Consider the following 20,808-nt stretch of genomic DNA (forward strand, 5'->3'; position numbering starts at 1 on the left):
TTTAATGATGCCATACACTAGGCAAAAAATCATTCGAAAATCTGTCATTTGGACAGTTCGTTCGTTTATCACCAAGTTAATGGCCACAAATCAAAATTCGCTTGTGACCTTTTTAAACCAAAAATAAAGATTGAAGGAAGAGTTTGAAAAACTTCTGCCAAACTGGCGATAAATTAACGGGGTTAATGTGTTTTTCGCCCAAACATTTTGCACTAGGCATATGTGACAAAAAGAACAAAAAACTGATTAATTTATGTTCATTGAACGATCTATTGATCAAAATTTGGACATTAGATGATGGCAAAATCGTTTGATCTCATGACCGTGTGTTAGTTTTTCGAAAATGCATTTGAACAATTTTTCGGCAGGTGTGTGGCTAGCATAAAAAAATGAATCCAAACAAAGCAGAACAAGACTCGCCTCCCCTATCTCCCTTACTATTAGCTTCACCCGGTCTTCTCCTGGGTGTGGGATCTAAGGCTATCTTAACTGGCCAGGCCAGAATAGCATAACTCCAAGCATGCGCAGCTCAGTGTACAATTGCAAACAGGCAGAAGAGTTTGTTTAATCGCATAAATCATGTCTCTTCTGCAATACAGAGCCTGCCTGAGTGCATTTTTTATATTTAACCTTTAGTTCTACTTTATTTTTATTGTTTTACAGCAGAACTAATTATTTTTTCTCCTGAGTAGGTCAGCAAGTCACTATACCTAGGTTCTGCAGCAATATCATCAGTCACAGTGACCCTAGTAAGCTTCATGTAATCAAACACTCACCCAGTTTTCATGGGCCTTCTTCTCGTGACTTGCAATCTGAAAAAATTGAGCAGGCAAAAACCATCAGGAAAAGGCGTTACAAGGATATCTCTGAAAATCTGTCTGAGCGCTCATCACTGTATAGCTGAAAACAAAGAGCATTAACACTTTCTTACCTGGTTCTTAAAGGATCGCTCTGTTTTCTGCAACTCTTCTTCCATTTCCTGAATTCGCTGCCTGCAAATTAAAAATACCTTATAGCAAATCCTATTTTACGAAAAAAACTTTTCATTAAAGGCTCATGCCATCTCTGAATGCTGAATTAGAAGATGCTGATCCACATCAATATCCAGCACAAGTCTTGCATAAAAATATACCATAAATACTCTTTCAACCAATTCGTGAACAGTAATCCCATCCACTTACTTCCACTAAGATGACCAAAGACAATCTATTGTCTTCTTTATTTGAAGGATAAATAACAATTAAAAAAAAAAAAATACAAAAAAAAAAAAAAAAAGTACATCTCTGCAATACATGCACATTTACCCATGTTGTATCCGTTTAGCAAAAGACCCTGGGCAGGGATGACAGTGCCCAGTCTAAAAAAAAAAAGCTGTGTGTTGTCAGCCCACAACAGGTATAGAAGCCAAGTGCATTTATGGTAGATCAACAGGGATTTTTTCTGTACTTACAGGATCTTTATAAAGGATAAAGCATGGACATGTACTGCATGTTTTTATTTTGTCCTGACATACGCTTTAATGCAACTGTGCTTCTAAGTTTCTGTTCAAAAATTCTCAGAGCGCCTGAAAATATTACTATGTACAGGTGGAAAAAAAGAAAGGCATATCTTGCACACAATATTGGAAGTCCAAGCAGAATATGGTCTTGATGTTCCAAATGGTGGAGGAAAAAAAACACAACTGTAATTACAAACAAGAGAAGGGTGCAATGACCTTGTGCATTACCTCACCTACATGTATTAGAAATAGAAAAAAAAACCCTTCCAATAAGATAGAGGAAATAATGCTTTAAATCAGTTTTGCATCCTGCTAACACAAGTCCACCAAATGTATAGAAAAATGGCCTAAAGGTTCTCCACCCAAAACAGATTATTCGGCAAAAGAATGTTAGTGATCATTGGCTGACTTTTCACACATGATGCTGATTTGAAGTCTTATTCTGTCTGTCTTATTGTGATGTACCTTTTTTATGCATGTACTTTACACAAGATTTTTGCATCCTTCTCTCTGTTTTTTTTTTTTTTTTTTTAAGATCATTCAAGGATGTTAGTTACAATGTCTGGATTAAACACAGACACTAGAGAGGAATGGTGCAAGACTGTCTAAGAAATGTACTCATCAGAAGAAGCAGCAACAAACATGTAAATGTTATTTTCACTAATAAAGTAGTGACTTCAACAATTCCAGTACGCTAAAGAAGAGAAATAACACAATAGCATTAAACACATAATTGGGATCCAGAGATGATGATTTTTTTTATCTAGTTTAACCTAGCTGATTGTATCAGGTCTTGTGTAATAGTGACAAAAACAAAAATACTGTACTTGTAGATTTTCACTTCTTCAACGGCAAGGATGGCTTTTTCATCTGCTACAGATAATCGCTGTTCCTTCTCCTGACGCTCATACTCCTCTTGGGTCAGTTTTCTAAAGAAAAATCACATGGGGAGAATCAGTGCTGGTAACCTGGAATCTACAACAGTGCTGATTCTGACTGGAGCATAAAAAGTATGTGCTAAATGTTAAAGTGATTCTGGGGGTTATTTACGAAAGGCACATCCACTTTGCACTAAAAGTGCAAACTACAAGTGCAAAGTGCACTTGAAATTGTACTTGGAAGCGCAGTCGCTGTAAATCTGAGGGGTAGATCTGAAATGAGGGGAAGCTCTGCTGATTTTTATCATCCAATCATGTGCAAGCTAAAATGCTGTTTTTTATTTTCCTTGCATGTCCCCCTCAGATCTACAGTGATTGCACTTCCAAGTGCACTTTCAGCGCAATTTCAAGTGCACTTTGCACTTGTAGTGCAACGTGGATTTGCCTTTTGTAAATAACCCCCTCTATCTCTAAAATAACACTGGCAACAAAAGGGCTTCATAGAGAGAAAATAACACTCAGTCTGACCAAAGACTGGATTTCTGGACCCTGATGCGCTCTGTGGTTCCTCGCAATGACCACTACAAGCACAGAATAGCATGTAGCAAGCTAAGGATAACCACCAACTACTACTCCATTTCTCCAGGACTGAGCGTCACTTTCACATGATGTGCGAGTGCTACTCAGGCCTGAAATAATGCATGCCCCCCCCCCCCCCCCCCCAATGAAGTGATGTCACCAGACCGGCATGAGGGTTTGAAATAAATACATAAATAAAATTATAATATATATACATACACACACACGCACAGTGTATGCTGTTTTATAAATACCAGTAGGGAGGAGGATACGGTGGTGACCCTCATCTCATATGAGAGTGATGGGTTTCCTGTGAGCCACACAGCAAATAGACTATATATACGCCTATCAGTAAATGTAGAAAAGGGTATTGAAGATATAGATTTGTGTATTTGCACATTAATATTTACTTTTGAAGTGCCATCTCCTTCTGCTGATAAAGCTCAGTGAGGATCTCTACTTTCTGGCGCAGGGTTTTACTTTCATTGTCCAGTCGCGTTTTTTCAGACTGCAAAGAACTGCTGTCATGCTGAAGTTGCTTAATTTGCTCTGAAGAAGACATAGGACACAAATAAATAGAATACTTGTTTCTTCAAAATAAAGTCAGTTTGTTCATTCAGCCTATCTAGCTGAGTGAACAAATTTCAACAAACAGGCTAAAATGGCTAGGATTTCACCAAAATTTCTTAAAAGCTTTCACAGGTTAATGTAATTTCAATAGATGTTTTCAACCTTCTAAAAAATGCAGTTTTCTATAAATAACATCTGGACACCCTGCCATGTGTTTTTTCATACACTTTCTGTTATGGGTCGACAACTGTCTCCAAATTTTACTTGGCTAACCACCCTGTCACATGCACCTCTGGAGACTGTAAGTAGCATCAGCAACATATGTTGCACAGGAAATCTATGATGTGCAGACAATTCTGGAATGCATATAGACAGTAACTCTGTGAAAGAAGCTGCAGAAAATCAGCAGCGTTTCATATAATCAAGGATGAAAAAAAAAAAAATGTAAAAATTATATTGTGTAAAGAAAAAAAAAAAAAAAAGCAATTGTTTATGATGCCTGGTGTGTATGGTTGTGTAATTGTGGTGAGGACATCAGAGTAAGATACTCTCTGGTACTGGTACTGATGTGAAAAGTTTTTTTGCAGTGTGTAGACAAAACAGAAATAAGGCAAAAAAAAACTGATAAAATCATTACCAACCTTCTAAATCATGTCTTGCAGAAATCTCATCTGTTAGCTTCCTCTGGTAAAGATCTTTTTCTTCCTCAATTATTGCTAGTGTTGTTTTCACCTAACACAGCCAAGAAATTATTTTAAACCCAAAAATAATGAAAGCAGTCTGATTAATTCCTACCAACATAATACAGATATGTGAAAGGAAAAAAGTGGAAAGTTCCCTACAGGCTTTTTAGCAGCAAATAGGAGTCAAATATTTTGTAAAAAAAATCAGATTTTTTATTATTTCAAAGGATGGTTAGACGCAAAACATATATAAAAAAATAATTAAAATATGAGCTCTGGTATATACAAGGTGAGACAAATTAGGCTAGGAAAGGTTATACATCAAGGGTGATACATTGTTACACTTGAAATTGCACTATCCGATGTATGGAAATGCCCCAATGCATTTTCAACCTCATACTGATATTGTATTGGATATTAAATGACATGATAATTAGAATATTGAAATCTGTCCTCTTGATGTATTTATAGAAATGTAAGGACCCCCTGAAGAAGACCATAACCTTTGAGGTCGAAATGCATTGGGGCATTTCCATACATCGGATAGTGCAATTTCAAGTGTAACAATGTATCACCCTTGATGTATAACCTTTCCTAGCCTAATTTGTCTCACCTTGTATATACCAGAGCTCATATTTTAATTAATTTTTTATATGTTTTGTGTCTAACCATCCTTTGAAATAATAATAAAAAATCTGTGATATTTTACAAAATATCTGACTCCTATTTGCTGCTAAAAAGCCCTGTGGGGAACTTTCCATTTTTTCCTTTCAAAGATTGTAATTGGGGTGTGCAGCCCTCTCAGACTCTCATATATGTGTCGCTCTCTATAATACAGATAAGCCAGATCCTACAGTTCTATCTACCCATACAGAGTTTCCCATAGAAGATTGACTTTGGCCATCACAGTTCTCAGCTGGAGACTGATACAAGGACACTATCCGCATGGAAGCTTTAAATTGCACTGATTTTTTTCCCCATGTACCCTGGCTTCCCCCTCTATCCCAAAACCTTACTGGTTCCACCAACCTGCTTACTAATTAAACAGAAGCAGCCAAATAATGTCTCACAAAAGACCTTGCTGCATCCAGACCCAGAAAATGTGGGGAATTAGTGGGCTTGTCAGACCCAGAGGCAGATAGCTTCAGCGAAAAGGTAAAAAATACTAAAAGCAGAAGTGGGGACTTTACAGTCAGCCATGCACGTTTGAATCTCGGCCTGTGCAACAGCTGAAATTCAAATCATATATGTGCAAGGCTGAACGTACCCAAGTTGATCCATCAACTTGGATACAACCAGCCTGTCGGATTTTTCAGATTATGGGCAGTGGCTACAATCACTGCGTGTTCTCCCACCCGGGACGGCTCTCCCTGGCCCCCCATTGGGAGAACACAATATCACAGCAGGAGGGATTCCCCCATCAACACTGTGTTGATGGGGGAAATCGAGCAATTTTCATTTCTGCAACCCGTGGTTATAGGAAAGAAAATCAAATCATCTATGGTCGGCTTAAGTAAAAAAAAAAAGTTTTTTTCTGAACTGCTAGCATAAAATTGAAGCAAGATTAGGTTGCGTTGATGAAGGCACAGGTGCCTCTTTTTTTTCATATATTTTTTATACAGGTTTGCAATTGCAAAAATCCAAACGGCATTGCGTTCACTTGACATTGCATTTGCACTATGCCAGACAAGCCGACTTACTTATCAATTCAGCCCTAACAGTATTTTTGCAGCACGTTGAGAGAAAAAAAAAAAAAAACACTGTCCAACTCAATCACTGTCATCCAGAGGTACTCACTTTTCGATATCCCTAAATCAAACACGTGTGCAGGAGGGTTAATTAGGTTGTCTGGTGGAATGCTAATTAAAGTGTTCTTTTATCCCTGCATGCTTTTGCACTATATCACTGAAAGCCCTCTTAAAATAAAACTAATACCTTTATGTTCACTTTGAGATTCATCATCCCACTGTGTTGATTAAATATTGAGGTAAATATATGGGATTGCTAGCTTGTATTTATGGTGGTTATGTCAAATGTTCTATCTTTTTGATAGGTGCCTGTTGCACCATACATTTGAATGTATATCCTATTTCTTATGCTCAATAAGGCTTCATGCACACAGGATGTAAAAATAACGTTAAGAAAACGCCAGTATCTTTGCAGTGATTTTTAAAAACTTTTTTCAACGTTTTTGCAATAGCGTTTTTTAGCGTTTTTCTGCGTGAGCGTTTTTTTTTTTTTTTTTCACATTTTTTTTTCTTCAATGGATCAAAAACGTTAAAAAACGTTGGTGAATGACGTTTTTGAGCATTTATGAGCGTTAGAGCGTTTTTACAGCTGAAAAACGTCTCTCAGAACCCACTGGTCCTGGGTTTTTTTTACAGCTTAAAAACGCCTATGCGATTTGCAGTTAAAAAACGCCTAGGTGGGCATGAAGCCATAGACTAACATAGACAGGCCTTTTTAAGCTGCAAAAAACGCTCAAAAAAGCAGCTGTAAAAACATCCGTGTGCATGAGGTCTAAATTTCACTTTGCTTTAAATATATAGGATTGCTCGAAATATGTACACATTGTATTAGGAAAAACTTACAGGAAGATTTTATTTTTTATTTGTTTTTGTCATTTAAAACCAAAAGGAAATAAATATATGTATAAAAATCTGCTACAAGATTAAAACCCTATCTGCCGAGAAAAAAAATGATGTATTATATGTTAGAGCAGACTACAAACCCTAAAAAGTATCATTTACGTAACCAAGATTTTGCAAAAATAAAACCCTCTGAGACTCAAGGGAATTTAGGGAGAAAAACACCTGGGAATTCAAATGTTTAGAAAGGCCATGTGACACCAAGTAGGCTGCAAAGCGAAGATTCAGCGGAGCATGGACAGTTACAGTATGTGCAAAACTTGAGCTCGAGTTTAACACCACTAAAATTGGAGATACATTTTAAGGATGAGGTGGAAAAGAATTGACAAAAATCACACTTTGTATGCCCAGATCATCATGATGTCTGAAGTAATTGGGCTGTTTGTTGCATTCAGCATTTTCTCCACTGCTGAGCTGAAATCAGAATGTAGTGGATCGAATCTTTACACCAAGCCTTAAAAAGGAACATGAGTGGGTAATACAGGTTATACTTAGAATGTCATGTTTTCATGGAAGGTCCTTAACATCATAAGTGATGTCAGTAATAATTACCCGTGAGACATCCATCATCTGCTTAATCTGCAGCTTCATCTTTTCCTTGCGTTTATCTAAATAAGCAATAAAGGGACACTGAAAATCATTCATCGGACTGTGAAAGGACCTAAGCAACAAACTGTTTTGAACCTGAATTCTAGGCAAACAGCTAAATACACAGATAAAATACATATGGGAGTTGTTTTACATGGCAAAAACTGTATTTCGGTGCATCCAGTTCTGAGACTTACACATCTCTGCCACGCAGCACAGCCCTATCTGGTAAACAAAACGACCCGATTTTTTTTTCTGCTGAAGCCCGGAAAAATGTACACATCTCGTCTCCCCCCCCACCCCGCATGTGACTGGACAGTTATAAGAGAAGCAACAGAATAAGCAGCTCAGCTCTCTGACTCTGAACTCTCCTATCAGCTTGTTCATTATTCGCACATAAGAACACATAAGAAATGCAGAAAGCTCAATTGTCTGTGCCGTACAGTAGACAACAAGATGGTGATACAGAGCAAAATTGAAATACACAGTTTACAATTACAAAACACATTTAATGAAATATTAATGAATACAGAGCTGCATTTATCTGTGTACTTTTTTGTCTACCTGAAGTTCAGCTTTAACCAAATTGACAATTACCTGGCAACTCTCCGTTTTCCAGCTCTCCATCTCCGCCCGGCTGCCAGCTGCCATCTTCCCCAGCCACCGAGTCTTCTTCCAGCTGTTTCAGTTGCATGATGCAGTTGGTCAGCACCTGACAATATACTTCTTTTAGCATCTTCCTTTATTTGCATAGCACTATCATACTGTCTAACCCTTTACAACAGGAAAACACTAAAAACACCTACAAGTGGAACTTAGACAAATGGCTAAATACACAGTTGGAAACAAATACGTGAATCGATTTACCTGCCAAGATAGTATGTTACAGGGAAAAGGATCTGCAAAGAGGAGTGGGACAAAATCCCTCCTGAGATGTGTGCAAACCTGGTGGCCAACTACAAGAAACGTCTGACCTCCTGTGATTGCCAACAAGGGTTTTGCCACCAAGTACTAAATCATGTTTTGCGAAGAGGTCAAATAAATACTTATTTCACTCATTAAAATGCAAATCAATTTATAACTTTTTTGAAATGTTTTTCTGGATTTTTTTGTTGTTATTCTGTCGCTCACTGTTAAAATAACACAACTGGGCAAAGTCTGTAAACAATTTGGAGCCCAACTATAGGTTTCCCCATAAATGATGTTAGGCTGGATTTAAAAAAGTGCCAACGGCCTTTTTTTTCCCTTTTTATTCTTCCCCAGCAGAAAGCTCCAATTGCCAGAAGGAACATGCTGTAGACCGCAGTGATCGGTGTCATAGTTCTCTCTGCACAGTGGTTTGACCCCCCTGCCCCCTGTAGTGTCACCACTATTGCACAGCTTATGCTCCCTGCTGATCGCAGAACTGCAATACTTACAAGGCAGGGAGCACGTGAGACTTTTGCACAGAGGTTCTCAGCTGCACATTCCTGCTGGCAATGTGAATTTTCTGCTGTAGAAGAATTAAAAAATACTGTAAGGTGAGGACAATTAAAACTTCCTTTTTTGATTCAACTGGAATTCATTACCTTTATTAATGAAAAGACTAAAATTTTGCTTTAAATTTAGGAGTAGACAACGTGGCCCGTGATTCAATATGGCCCTCCAAGAGAACCGACTGTGACTTACTTCGATCTCATTTTCTTTGTATGCCAGAGCTTCCTCCATATCCTTGTGAGATTTCTGCTGCAGCTGTATCTGCTCCTCCAGCTCTCGCTGTCTCTCACTCCAGCCTTCTGTTTCTTTCAGCAGCTAAAACACATTTACAATAGTGTTAAATAATTCATGTCTTAGACCACCCTTAAGCAGCGATGTAAACTGTAGACTTTGCATATGTCATAATGTGGGCCGGTGTTTATTGCTCAGTAATAAACAAAAATTGACATTGTAAGCCGAAGAGCCTTAATGAGGAAGTTCCTACAGCAGTCACATTTTTTTATGATAATTCTGCACTTTCTAGATCAAATACTTTATATCATAACTGTTTGATATTTATTCTGTTCATGCTGCCACTATTTTATGTGCTGCATGTGATCAGCAAACATTTTACCCACTGAGCAGGCAGAGCCATTGCCGGAGTTCTCCCATAAAATGCTTTAAAATGAGGACATACAGATTATCTTTTTAAAAAATGCTTTATTCACATATTATACCTAAACCCTTTTTTCTCTATTCTTTAACACAGGAGAAGAACTAAATTGCCATTCAAGGACCCGACATTGTGAGAAACCCTGTGTCCACGTTCTGTCCTCTACATCATGTTGACTAATAGTTAATGTCTTCTTAGAATAGAAAGGGCCTGTCCAAAATGCACCATAGAACACTTAGGGGTGTGGCTGCTAATAAGCCGTGCCAGCAGAGATTACTGTAAATCAGCAGCATTCCAACAGGAAGGCCTCTTTCATATGGGCAGTAGTTTTTACTGCCCCCTCAAAAGCTAACCGGGGTGGATTGCTTTTTAGAAGACATCAGAACAGCAGCTTCCAGGCATTCAGGAGGCAATCCTGAATGCCTGAGGTTTATTTTTTTTGGCCATTTGTTTTTTCCCCCCATATGAATGAGGATTTTTCCATTGAAACATCATGTTGCAACAGCGAACCAAGTGTTTGGCTTGTGGCTGCAGCATGGCCGTATTGACATTAATGGGTGAGTTTGACAGGCGGTGGTGTTCTCTGGCCACCTACGTGAAACAACCCTAAAAGCTTGTGTAAAGTGTAAAGCTGGCCATATACGGAGCAAATTACTTTCCCGCAATTACGGGTTGCAGGAAAGAAATCATCTTGGATTAACCTATCAACACAGTGTTGACAGGGGGAATCCCTCCTGCTGAACCAGTGTCTTCTTCCGGCAGGGGACGGGGGTAGCGATCCCCGTCGGGAGAATGCAGTGATAATTGCTAGCGGCTATACCAGCCACTAGCGATAATCACATGCAAAATCCAGCAGGCTGGTTGTACTCAAGTTGATCAATCGATTAACTTGGTATATTCAGCCTGCCCATACATGGGTTGAGATTCAAACAGTCTATGGCCGGCCTTAAACCTCGTACACACTACTATTTTTCTTTTGCTTAACCCAGTGGGGTGAACAAAAAAAAAAAAAAAAAAAAAAAAAAAAAAAAAAAAAAGGTCGGAGCCGCTACACTAATTATCCGATATCAGTACAGTGATCTCCCCTGCTGTTCTATGGTGTTCTGACAGGGGGACGGCCCACCCACCAAAACATTCCGGTGAGCGCTCTAAGCCATTGGCTGAGAGTGTTGGTAGGGAGCCGGTCGGCAGACCTTTTTTGGTCATGCCCTCTCAACAGAAGTTTGGCTGGCTTCTGTCAGACTAGCTGCAGTACACCCGGGCTGAATGTTGGCTGGTTTCTATTGAACTGGTCAGCGGCACCTCACATTCGGCCCGTGTGTACTAGGCTTAAGTGTACTCTAGTGAAGAGGACAATAAGACAGGTAGATGGTTTGGACTATCAAGTGCTGAACAGACAATCAATGCAAATATATCAGATAACATGGGGAGATCAATCTGGTACATACCTGCTCCTTCCTGTCCTTTAGACAGGTGTTTTCCTCCTGCACACTACGAAGATCAGAGCGCACCTTCTGCTCCTTTAGTTTTGTTTCATTTAAAGCAATTTGCAGCTGAAACCAAACAAAAATATCATAAGAAATAAACGGATGCAACTTAGATCAGGGCTCAATAAAGTGCTAAAGCCAGCAAGCACAACATTGTTACCTCTGAGAGTTCCGCTGAATGTTGCTCATACTGCTGTTTAAGCTGCTCTATGGATTTCTGTCCTTCATATATCTAGGGAGATATGCGATAATTAGCTTTAGAATAACCAAATGCCTTCTGTGAACAAAATTGAATTCCTCTGCTTGATAAAAAAATGGCATAATGTTATATTACCTAGAGATGATTGAACTCTTTTGCTACCAGATCAAGGATTACATATCTCAAAAACATGGGGATTTAATATTTACTAAAGATCCTCTTAAAGCAGAAGACCTATAAAGAGACTTAAAAGATGGTAGCCCCTGGGGCTACAGGGCTATTTCTGCTACGGCGGTTCTGGCTTTGAGAGGGGCAACCCTACTTGTCCTTCTCATACTTACTTTGAACCCCCCCCCCCCCCCTTATTACTCCCTCACCATTTTTTTGTTGTTGTTTTTTTTTCCCCCTGGTGATCCACTACAATGTCATGGTACACCCCCGGAAAGACAGGAGAAGTGCCTTTCACTTGCACTGTGTGGTGTCACTGCGGGTAGGCATTTTTTTGTCTACACGTTTATCCAACTGCATGCTTAGTGATCTTGTTCTTGAACTACAGTTAAATGTAAGGGTTCCAGGGCCCAATTCTGGTTTTTGCTACATCAGGATTCCTTTTTGCACCTGATATAGGGTTTACTATTAATGTGTCATTTTGGTTATATTTGTTTTTTCTCTGGTATGTACAGTGGATATAAAAAGTCTACACACCCCTGGTAAAATGTCAGGTTTCTGTGATATAAAAAAAATATGAGACAAAGATAAATAATTTCAGAACTTTTTCGACTGTTAATGTGACCTATAAACTGTGGGAATAAAACTAAAAAAAATAAATAATGTGGTAGCATAACTTATACAGTAACTGGGGATGTAGCTGTGTTCAGAATTAAGCAATCGCATTCAAACTCACGTTAAATAGGCGTCAGTACAGACCTACGATGTGACAGCGCCAAGGTGTGAATGGCCAAATGCGGGACACGCATTTGAGATTCCATTCATTTGAATGACACGTCAAATCACGGTGCAGGTCTGCTTCGATTGTTGCACGATAAAACGTGCTGCAATTGCGAAACGCATGTCCCTCAAAAATAGTTCAGGAGCTACTTTGGAGCAACATGCGTCCGTGAATGTGGGCTGCCGCGATTACAGCACGACAAACCCACACGGCGATTTGAGGTGTCATTCAAATGAATGGCATCTCGAATGCGAGTCCCTCGTTTGGTTATTCACACCTCGGCGCTGTCAAATTCAAAACGCTGTAGTGTGAATGCACACTTATGCAACCATATTATGTAAATTTTTTTATTTTTACGTCTCCACCTAAAAGATTTCAGTTTGTTGTTCAACTGAGTTGTACAGTTTATAGGACACATTAAAAGGTGGAAAAAGTTCTGAAATTATTTATCTGTCGCATTTTGTGTAGACTTTTTATATCCACTGTAAATGTTTGTTTTTTTTTACGAACTGCTAAAAAATATTGAAAAATCGTTTTGTAAAAAAAAAACAAAAAAACAAAAAAACAAAAGCAGTAGCCCAAATTTTGTATATCTCATGATGCATGCATTCATTTTTACTTTTTAATATCAGTAAGAAATGCTTTTTTTTTTTTTTTTTTGGAATAGACGCAGTTATAAAAGACGAGATTGTGAGGAGTTAGCAAATATGAAACTATTTCTGGTCTCAAAATAACATGATACAGCAAAAAAAATAAATAAATTGCGATACCCAAAATTGTAAATATCTGATGCCTTTACTGTTCCTTAGTTTGAAGTTAAAGCCCAACTCTAGCTTCAGAGGAAAAAAAAAAAAAAAAAGCAGCTTTTGATTAAATACTTATTCTGTCTCTGGCACTGTTTCTTATAGACTCGCCTCTATGCAATCCAGTGGCAGTCCTGATCCAGGTTGAATGATTTCTACCCTACTTCTTGTGAGCCGAGGGTGTCAAGGACTCTACCTCCCGGGTGTGACTTCAAGCCACTCTGGGTTTACAGAAGAATGCTGCAGGCAACAGCATTGCAGATTTCAGGACCTGCCAACCACTGGATGAAGAGGGCTTTGACAAAACTATATGCATTCAAAAGCTTACAAAAAAAAAAAAAAAGGAGCGGTCAGTGCTCCAAGCAGGGAAGATGACAGAGTGGTGGAGGCCAACCTTGAGTTGGGGGGTTTAAAACAAAATGGCCCTAAAATTATTCTGCTACCCTTGGCGTGTGTGGGGGGGGGGGCACCTATGCTACACTAAATGTCTGTCTGAATCCAAAGGAATGTTTCACTCAACCTCTGTTAATGTTAAGGGGATCTAGGTGATCCAGATTATGTGCTTTTCTATGTAAGTTTACAATTAACTCAATAAAAATTTATATTAAAAAAAATATATATATGTCTGAATCCAAAAGTGCTCAGAATGGTAGGGTTAATATGAAAGGAGTTAAAGAGTAAGTATCACCAAAAACATTTGCTGTTCCTTCTACCCTCCGGTGGACAAAGTCAATGTGGCACTTTGTCCTATTTCGATAGCTGCAGTGGATGATAAGCTAGTAAAGTCAACTAGTCCTTCAGGAAGAGGAATGTCAACACACAGATCCATAAAGCAGTAATATTTATGCAGGGGGGAGAGGTCATGTCAATTTATACAGATCCATAGGGTTACATTACTCATGATGGGGAAGAGGTTTGTCAGTGAGGAGGAGGGGCACGTCAGAATATGCAGATCCATAGTACGGTTTTCAGTGGGCAGCTTCTCTGAATCATCTGATAAAATAATGACGTCAGCAGGCATGGCAGATGCACTCACAGCTCAGGCACCATAGGGGACAGTAGCGACTGGGCACTGCTGAAGCATAGGAGCCTCCCACAAAGTGGGCTCACATCCAATAATGACAGTCATCAAGGTGTGCTTTCTTTCACAATTGTTCAGCAGTTTCTCAAGTGCAGGTTATTTTTAAACATAAATCACTAGACCAACAGGTAAGTTTTTACACTCAATGATGCTTCTTTAGAAAACCTTCCATCTCTTTACTCATTTATTCTCCCTGTACACCACTATAGAGGCATTTACATACAAAAATGGGAGCTCTGCCACAAAATATACAAAAAAAAAAAAGCTATGCAGTAATATAGAGCAACTGGCTACACAGATCAGATTGCCTTCAAAAACAAAACTTCCAGCTGTGGATCTTTATGAACTGATGTGACCAAAGACTTACCATTTCCTGTTTCCTCTTGTTCTGACTTTTCTGAGAGTCCAACTCTTGCAACAAGTTCCTCATTTTGGTATCCAATTTTTTGTTGCTGTTCTTCAGCTCCTTAATTGACACCTTATAAAAAGTAAGAGAGATCGCATTAACAGAAAGTACATTCATACTGGATTGCACTCACCATTGGCATTCAACCAGTGTACCAACTCTGGTGGAGTGCGTAGCAGAGATGGACCACACTGAACATATGGAATCACTTTTGGTACAGGAATTGGGTACTCATGAATGTTGTCATCACACATGGCTCTCCAGAAATATGTAGAAAGAATCTTTTGAGCTTCAGGATATGATAGCGGGTTGAAGGCAGACTGGCCTTTCTGGTTGGTGGACCCTTCCTGCACCCGAGGGCACTCTTCTTGGGCTATGCCATTTGTTTCTTTTACTCATCTTCTTTCATTCCATTCCTCCCCCCCCCCCTTCCCTTTATTTCCTCTTTCTCTCGCTCTCATTTTTATCCTCATCAGTGCTATGGTTAGTTTGGTATTGCTTTTATGCCAGCTGGTACGGCGATATGGAGGTTCCTATATCATTTATAGAATGTGGTTATTTTTCTCTAGGATATGATTATGCAGCTTGTGTTCGATCACTTGTCTCTCTGTTCCCTTTCCAGCTCTTGCACAGTGCCTTTAAAAAGTATTCATACCCATTGAAATTTTGTCATGTTACTAGCAAAAACATAAATGTATTTTAGGCCCCTTTCACACTTGTACGACTTGTCCTACAATTTGGGACTGCAAAGTCGTATGACAAGTTGTTCCCCACGATTTCCACGATTTTCCGACTTTTATGCCACTTCAGCCCATTGAATATCACTGAAGTCGGATCAAAGTCGGATCGCAGTCTTAACTGATCCGACTTTGGCATGCGACTTGTGCTCTGATGATCTTGAAGGGGAACTCCACTCCAAATAAAAAAAAAAGGAAAAGAAAAAAAAAAAAAAAAAAAAAAACGGCATGGATACCACCTTCAAGAGTATACCAGGCCCTTCGGTCTGGTATAGATTTTAGGGGGAACCCCCAAATCCATACCAGACCCTTATCCGAGCACACAGCTGTTTTTGAACTACGTTTTTTCTTTTTTTCTCTTTTCTTTTTCTACCCGCCCTAGATTGTCGGGGTGTATGTCTTGACTTTTGATATTTTGTATGTTAAAAACTTTATTTTTCAAGAAATTTACAGGACTGCAACAGTTTATTACCTGAAAATATGGGGAAGTGTAGCATGGTTCCTTAACGCAATATTACACATGTATTACAGTATATTGTAGCTCACTAAGTCGTAAATGTGGTGGCTGTATTTTTTATGCTTTCTATCTTCTATTTTCATTTGGCAAACCAGTCAGAAAGTCTGTTACTTTTCAAGAGAAAAGTTACAGGAATAGGACAAACTATTTAGCACTGACAGGAGTGCATAAAATGATCAGCTTTTATTTACGTAAAAACCTTTATCAAAAAAGGAAAATACTGTTTGCTGTAACTGCAGTGTGAGCTGGAGATTGCCTTCAATTTGTTGTATCTAAACCTGCTAGTACCACACTGCCATTTTCCCAGACTGACAATGCTGCTGTCCATAGGTGTCCCCTGTGCTCCTTCATCCAGAGTGGGGACACCAATACAGGCGGTGTGTTACTGGCCAGATCACCAGGTAAAATCAGAGTGAAAAAAGCCTTAAAAAAAAAAAAAACAAAACAAATGCATCCACCTCATCTAATGACTGGAAAATCTGAAGAAGTATCACTCCATTTCTCCTGGAGACAGATTTTTCGTAACACTGGCACTAAATCTGCTTGTGGCCTAGTCCAGGGAAATTAAATGGAATCTCCTCTTTCACACTGTCCTTAGTGAAAGTTCTGTTCACCTATGGCCAACTTATAGAGAAAAATAAATAATTTGGGACAAAGAGATATCACCAGAATGGTCAAAAGAGGAGGGTCAACTACAGCATAATTGCAAAAAGTAGAGGCAAGAAACCACCACCTCCAGAGGACTACGCTATCACACTGTACCAATTTATTAGATTAAAGTGGATGTAAACCCACTCTCATCAATTATAAACTACTGCCATAGTGCTGAACTATAAGGATATACACGCCTCCTTACCTTTTAAACATTTCCCCTTTCTCTATTTGGAGCCCCCAAAAACTCCGGACTCAGTGGACGGGTGTGTTATCCGTCGCTCAGTGGGCAGAGTTGTGACGCCAGCAGACTCCCCGCCCACCTCTTCACTCCCCTTGGCCAGAGCGTGCACAGGAGAGGCAGAGTGCGTTCTGGGTAAAAGCAGAGCTCGCTCACGGCCCCCTGTCACTTCTGCACACATGGATGTCCAGTGACAGTTGAAGATGATCGGTGCGGCGGGGACAGCTGTAAGAACCGATCTCCCTGCATGGCTTTTCATCATCTGCTTCTCCTCTCCCTCCCGCGGCTTTCACCTGAAAAGCCATGCAGGGAGATCGGTGTTCACAGCTGTCCCCCGCTGCACCGATCATCCCCGACTGTCCTCCGTGTCTTCCTCCTCCTCCGGCGCCTGTGTTCTCCTCCACCCCCCTTTGTGTCCTCCTCATCTGCCCGCTGTGTCTTCCACATCCAAACATAAATATTACAAAATAAAAAACTACTGACACTACAACTGCCCCCCCCCCCCCCATATACAGACACAGTCCAGAGCCCCAAGCCCCCCACCCCCAAAAAGGATTGTGAAAAAAAAAAATTTAGAACAAAATAACTTGTAAAAAGAAAATACATAAAAATAAAAAACTACTAACACTGTCCACTGTCACCGACCAGGAACATCCAATCCTGGCAGAGCAGCAGAAGAAAGGAGTGGGAGGGAATGAAAAAATACTGTTTCTTAGGCTAGTGCAGGAGATATGTAAATCACCTGTCACTCACAGCAAGGGGGAGCATTTGACAAAGTTTTTCTCTGTTTGTCAAAATTTATCTCAGTGAACAATAAAAGAGGATTGCTAAGAGATGGATTAACTCTGTGTGGCAAGACTGGGCTCAAATGATAGGAAATCTTATAATATATATATATATATATATATATATATAAAAAAAAAAAATTCCGGTTTACATCTGCTTTAAAATAAAATAAACACTGTAGCAAAATTGACATGAATGTCATAAAAAAAGACTAGGCTCACATAATCCCCCATACCAACAGAACTGTAATCCCAACCCTTGATGTGGAACGACAATGGTGTATAAATACTATGAAAATCACATATGAATCCACTCAAGCAATAAACTGCCCCACAGCGATCATAGTTGGGTGACCAAAGTCCAAAAGACCGTCTAACAATCACCGTCAGCAATAGCTAGTATAAGAAGGTGGGACAGTGGATACTGGATGGTCATGAAAACTGCTGATGCTGGTAGTTGTCCGCTCAAGCTAAAGCTTGTTTACCTCCCATCTGCGGTATAGTGTTATGAAAACACAGGGACGCCATGAGCGCTCTCCATTGGTCTGCAAGGAATTGTTCACAAAGCACATCCAGTTTCAGAGGCTGGAACGCAAGGCTACAGTGGCCGATTTTATTTTATTTTAATCTAATAATTGGTATAGTGTGATAGCGTAGTCCACTGGAGGTGGTGGTTTCTTGCCATACTGCCTCTAGTGAACCTTACGCCTGTGATATATGCTTCATCAATAAAGTCTTATTAACTTTTTGCAATTATGCTGTAGTTGACCCTCATCTTTTGACCATTCTGGTGACATCTCTTTGTCCCAAATTATTTATTGTAATTAATTGGTTCTTGAGGAGGTATCCCGTCTTAAGGACGAATCAGCCATTGCTGAAGTATTGTTCATTAACTAATCGAGTGGTACGGATTCAGAGGTTTTTTACTGTTCCAAACTTAGAGACCCTGCAAGTAGAAAGGCATCTGACACTCCCGGAAGTGTCAGGAGCTGAAGAGTCTGCAGCACTTGATGAGAGGGGAGGCAGAAAACGTCACTGTTCCATCAACAGGTCACTTCCTGTCTACTATCACATAAAGCTCATTTAAAATTCATAATATCAGTGAATTAAAGTAGAACTAAACCCATCAATTTAACTTTTCCCCCCAAAACAAGTACATTCAAGGTGTGCAGTGAATAATAACTGTCATAGTTACATCTGCTCTCAACCAAACTGCAAAGCCATCAACTGGCTGATGTCAAAACTGACCACATGTGTAGTACCATGGTAAATGCAGGTCAAGAAGGGACTAAGATGGTAACTCAATGGCTGTAATGGATAGGAGGGTTTAGTTTTACCTTTAACAACACTGTGCTCTGTGGTTCCTTCTACCTACTCCCACATCACATCACCACAGTACAGGGAGAAAGCACAGGGCAGGATAGGTGACCAGAAATATGACACTCCCCGGAATGTTGTTTTTTTTTTTTTAGGTTCTTAGCCAGTGAAAGCAGGAGAGATATCAAAGTTCTCCTTTACAGGGGCAGCTTTATTTACACTTAACTTTTAAAATAAGTTCTAACCTTTTCCCACAAATAGCCATATTACAAAACAAATGCCTTTATTATTATTTTTTTTTTTTACTGCAGTAATCGAGCCACACAGGAAATCCACAGACACGTCATTATAAGAGTTGCTTTCTGTTACCTTTAGGGAGGCAGTCTCTTCCTGTAGATGGGTGCTCTTCTCCTGCGTTGTGCTCTCAGACTCTTTAGCTTCTTTTACCTGCCAGCGACAGAGACAAATTTATTAGATTCTGTTATTTATTGAATTTATTCCAGGTACTTATAGAGCGCCATCAATTTACGCAGCACTTTACATATACATTGTACATTCACATCAGTCCCTACCCTCAAGGAGCTTACACTCTAAGGTCCCTAACTCACATTCATACATATACATACTAGGGACAATTTAGACAGGATCTAATTAACCTACCAGCATGTCTTTGGAGTGTTATGAAGTAATGCCTCTCCAGATCTCTCTGAGTGATAACTACCTTTTTCTCCAAATCAGATATTTTCTCCAAAGCCTCACTCTTCTCCTTCATCAGAGTAGCGATCTTCTCCACAAGCTGCTTTTCGCTGACTGCAAGAAAGTCAAAGCATATTAAAAAAAAAAAATAAATAATCATTTATCTTTATTAATAATTTTTCTATGTTTGCCTGCAGACTTGCAGGATGATAATATAAAAAGTTGTAACAAATACATTTGATTATATTAAATAAATGTGAGCATTCCCTGATCTGTACATGGTTGGCCTTGTAATCCATTGTACCAACAGACAACAAATAAACATTTTTAATAATATATTTGTGTATTGCTCTGATTTGGCTGGATTATTTTACACCCATAAGAAATAAACAACATGGGACACAGGTCAGGGCACGTCTGATAACAGTGCAGCTGGCAGTTGCAGTTTCACAATCCAGTAACAGGAAAAGTTATTAACACACCAACAGTGTATAGAACTCTACTATAAGCTTCTTTCTGTGCAATTGTACAAGGCTTGTTCACTAGGCACTATATAATAATCTCCAACCAAACTGGCAAACTGCTTTTTGTTCAGGGACAACTAGCAACCTTGCAAATATATCTAGTTTTCATTTTTCTTACACCGTGTTGAGCTACCATCTAAAGGTCAGGTGGGTGTAAATCTTGCTCTGTCCAAGCAATTGTCTGCAATCTGCACTGTAGAGAAGAATATTCCTGCAGATCAGGCTTTGGAAGGTGTCAAGGACCTTCTAGATGTGAATTCAGCTTACTATAATAACATGGGAAGGACAGTGATTATAAATATATGCAGGGGCTCCCTTCTTCCAGTAGTTTGTGACTTGCTTCTCAAATGAGCTGTATAGAAATAATTTGTGGCACATAACACTTACATGTGTTCCAGACAAGGGTCTCTCCCCAGGGCTGGGGAAAAAAAATCGATTTGAATCTTGAATCGAGTTGAGAGGTCAAATCGATTCAAATTTTCAGCAAATCGATTTATTTTTTTTTCCCACCAGGAGCGGTGCTGACACCGCGCCGGTCCTGAGGATCTGCGGGCAGGAGTTACTAGGCGAGGCCGCGGCTACGGCCTAGTCCGCGAGGCCGGACGCCGCGGACTAGGCCGAACCAGCGGCCTCGCCTAAAAACTCCTGCCCGCAACTCCTCAGGACCGGCGCAGTGTCCATCAAAAAAAAAAATTAAAATAAAATAAAAAACTCGATTCGAATCGTGAATCGAGTTTAAAAAAAAAAAAAAAAAAAAAAAATCACAGATTTTTTTTTGGGAGAAAATCGCAATCGCCCAGCTCTACCCCCTCTCCGCTAACTGCTGTGGCAGTTCTAAAAATC

The 20,808-nt window shown here is 39.5% G+C and overlaps 1 protein-coding gene across 1 annotated transcript in view; it reads right to left on the reverse strand.

Annotated features, from left to right (window-relative positions):
* Positions 1-20,808, reverse strand: part of MIA3 (MIA SH3 domain ER export factor 3) — a gene marked incomplete at its 5' end in the record, with an annotated part of 123,924 nt that overhangs the window by 34,306 nt on the left and 68,810 nt on the right. Inside the window, 13 exon segments of the mRNA XM_073628346.1 lie at positions 777-812; positions 932-992; positions 2,326-2,427; positions 3,366-3,504; positions 4,167-4,257; positions 7,409-7,464; positions 8,042-8,156; positions 9,113-9,235; positions 11,021-11,125; positions 11,220-11,291; positions 14,459-14,569; positions 19,115-19,192; positions 19,467-19,555. Of these exon segments, the coding sequence (XP_073484447.1) occupies positions 777-812; positions 932-992; positions 2,326-2,427; positions 3,366-3,504; positions 4,167-4,257; positions 7,409-7,464; positions 8,042-8,156; positions 9,113-9,235; positions 11,021-11,125; positions 11,220-11,291; positions 14,459-14,569; positions 19,115-19,192; positions 19,467-19,555 (1,178 nt within the window).

This window comes from Aquarana catesbeiana, linkage group LG04 (assembly GCF_042186555.1).
Source record: "Aquarana catesbeiana isolate 2022-GZ linkage group LG04, ASM4218655v1, whole genome shotgun sequence".
Lineage (NCBI taxonomy): Eukaryota > Metazoa > Chordata > Amphibia > Anura > Ranidae > Aquarana > Aquarana catesbeiana.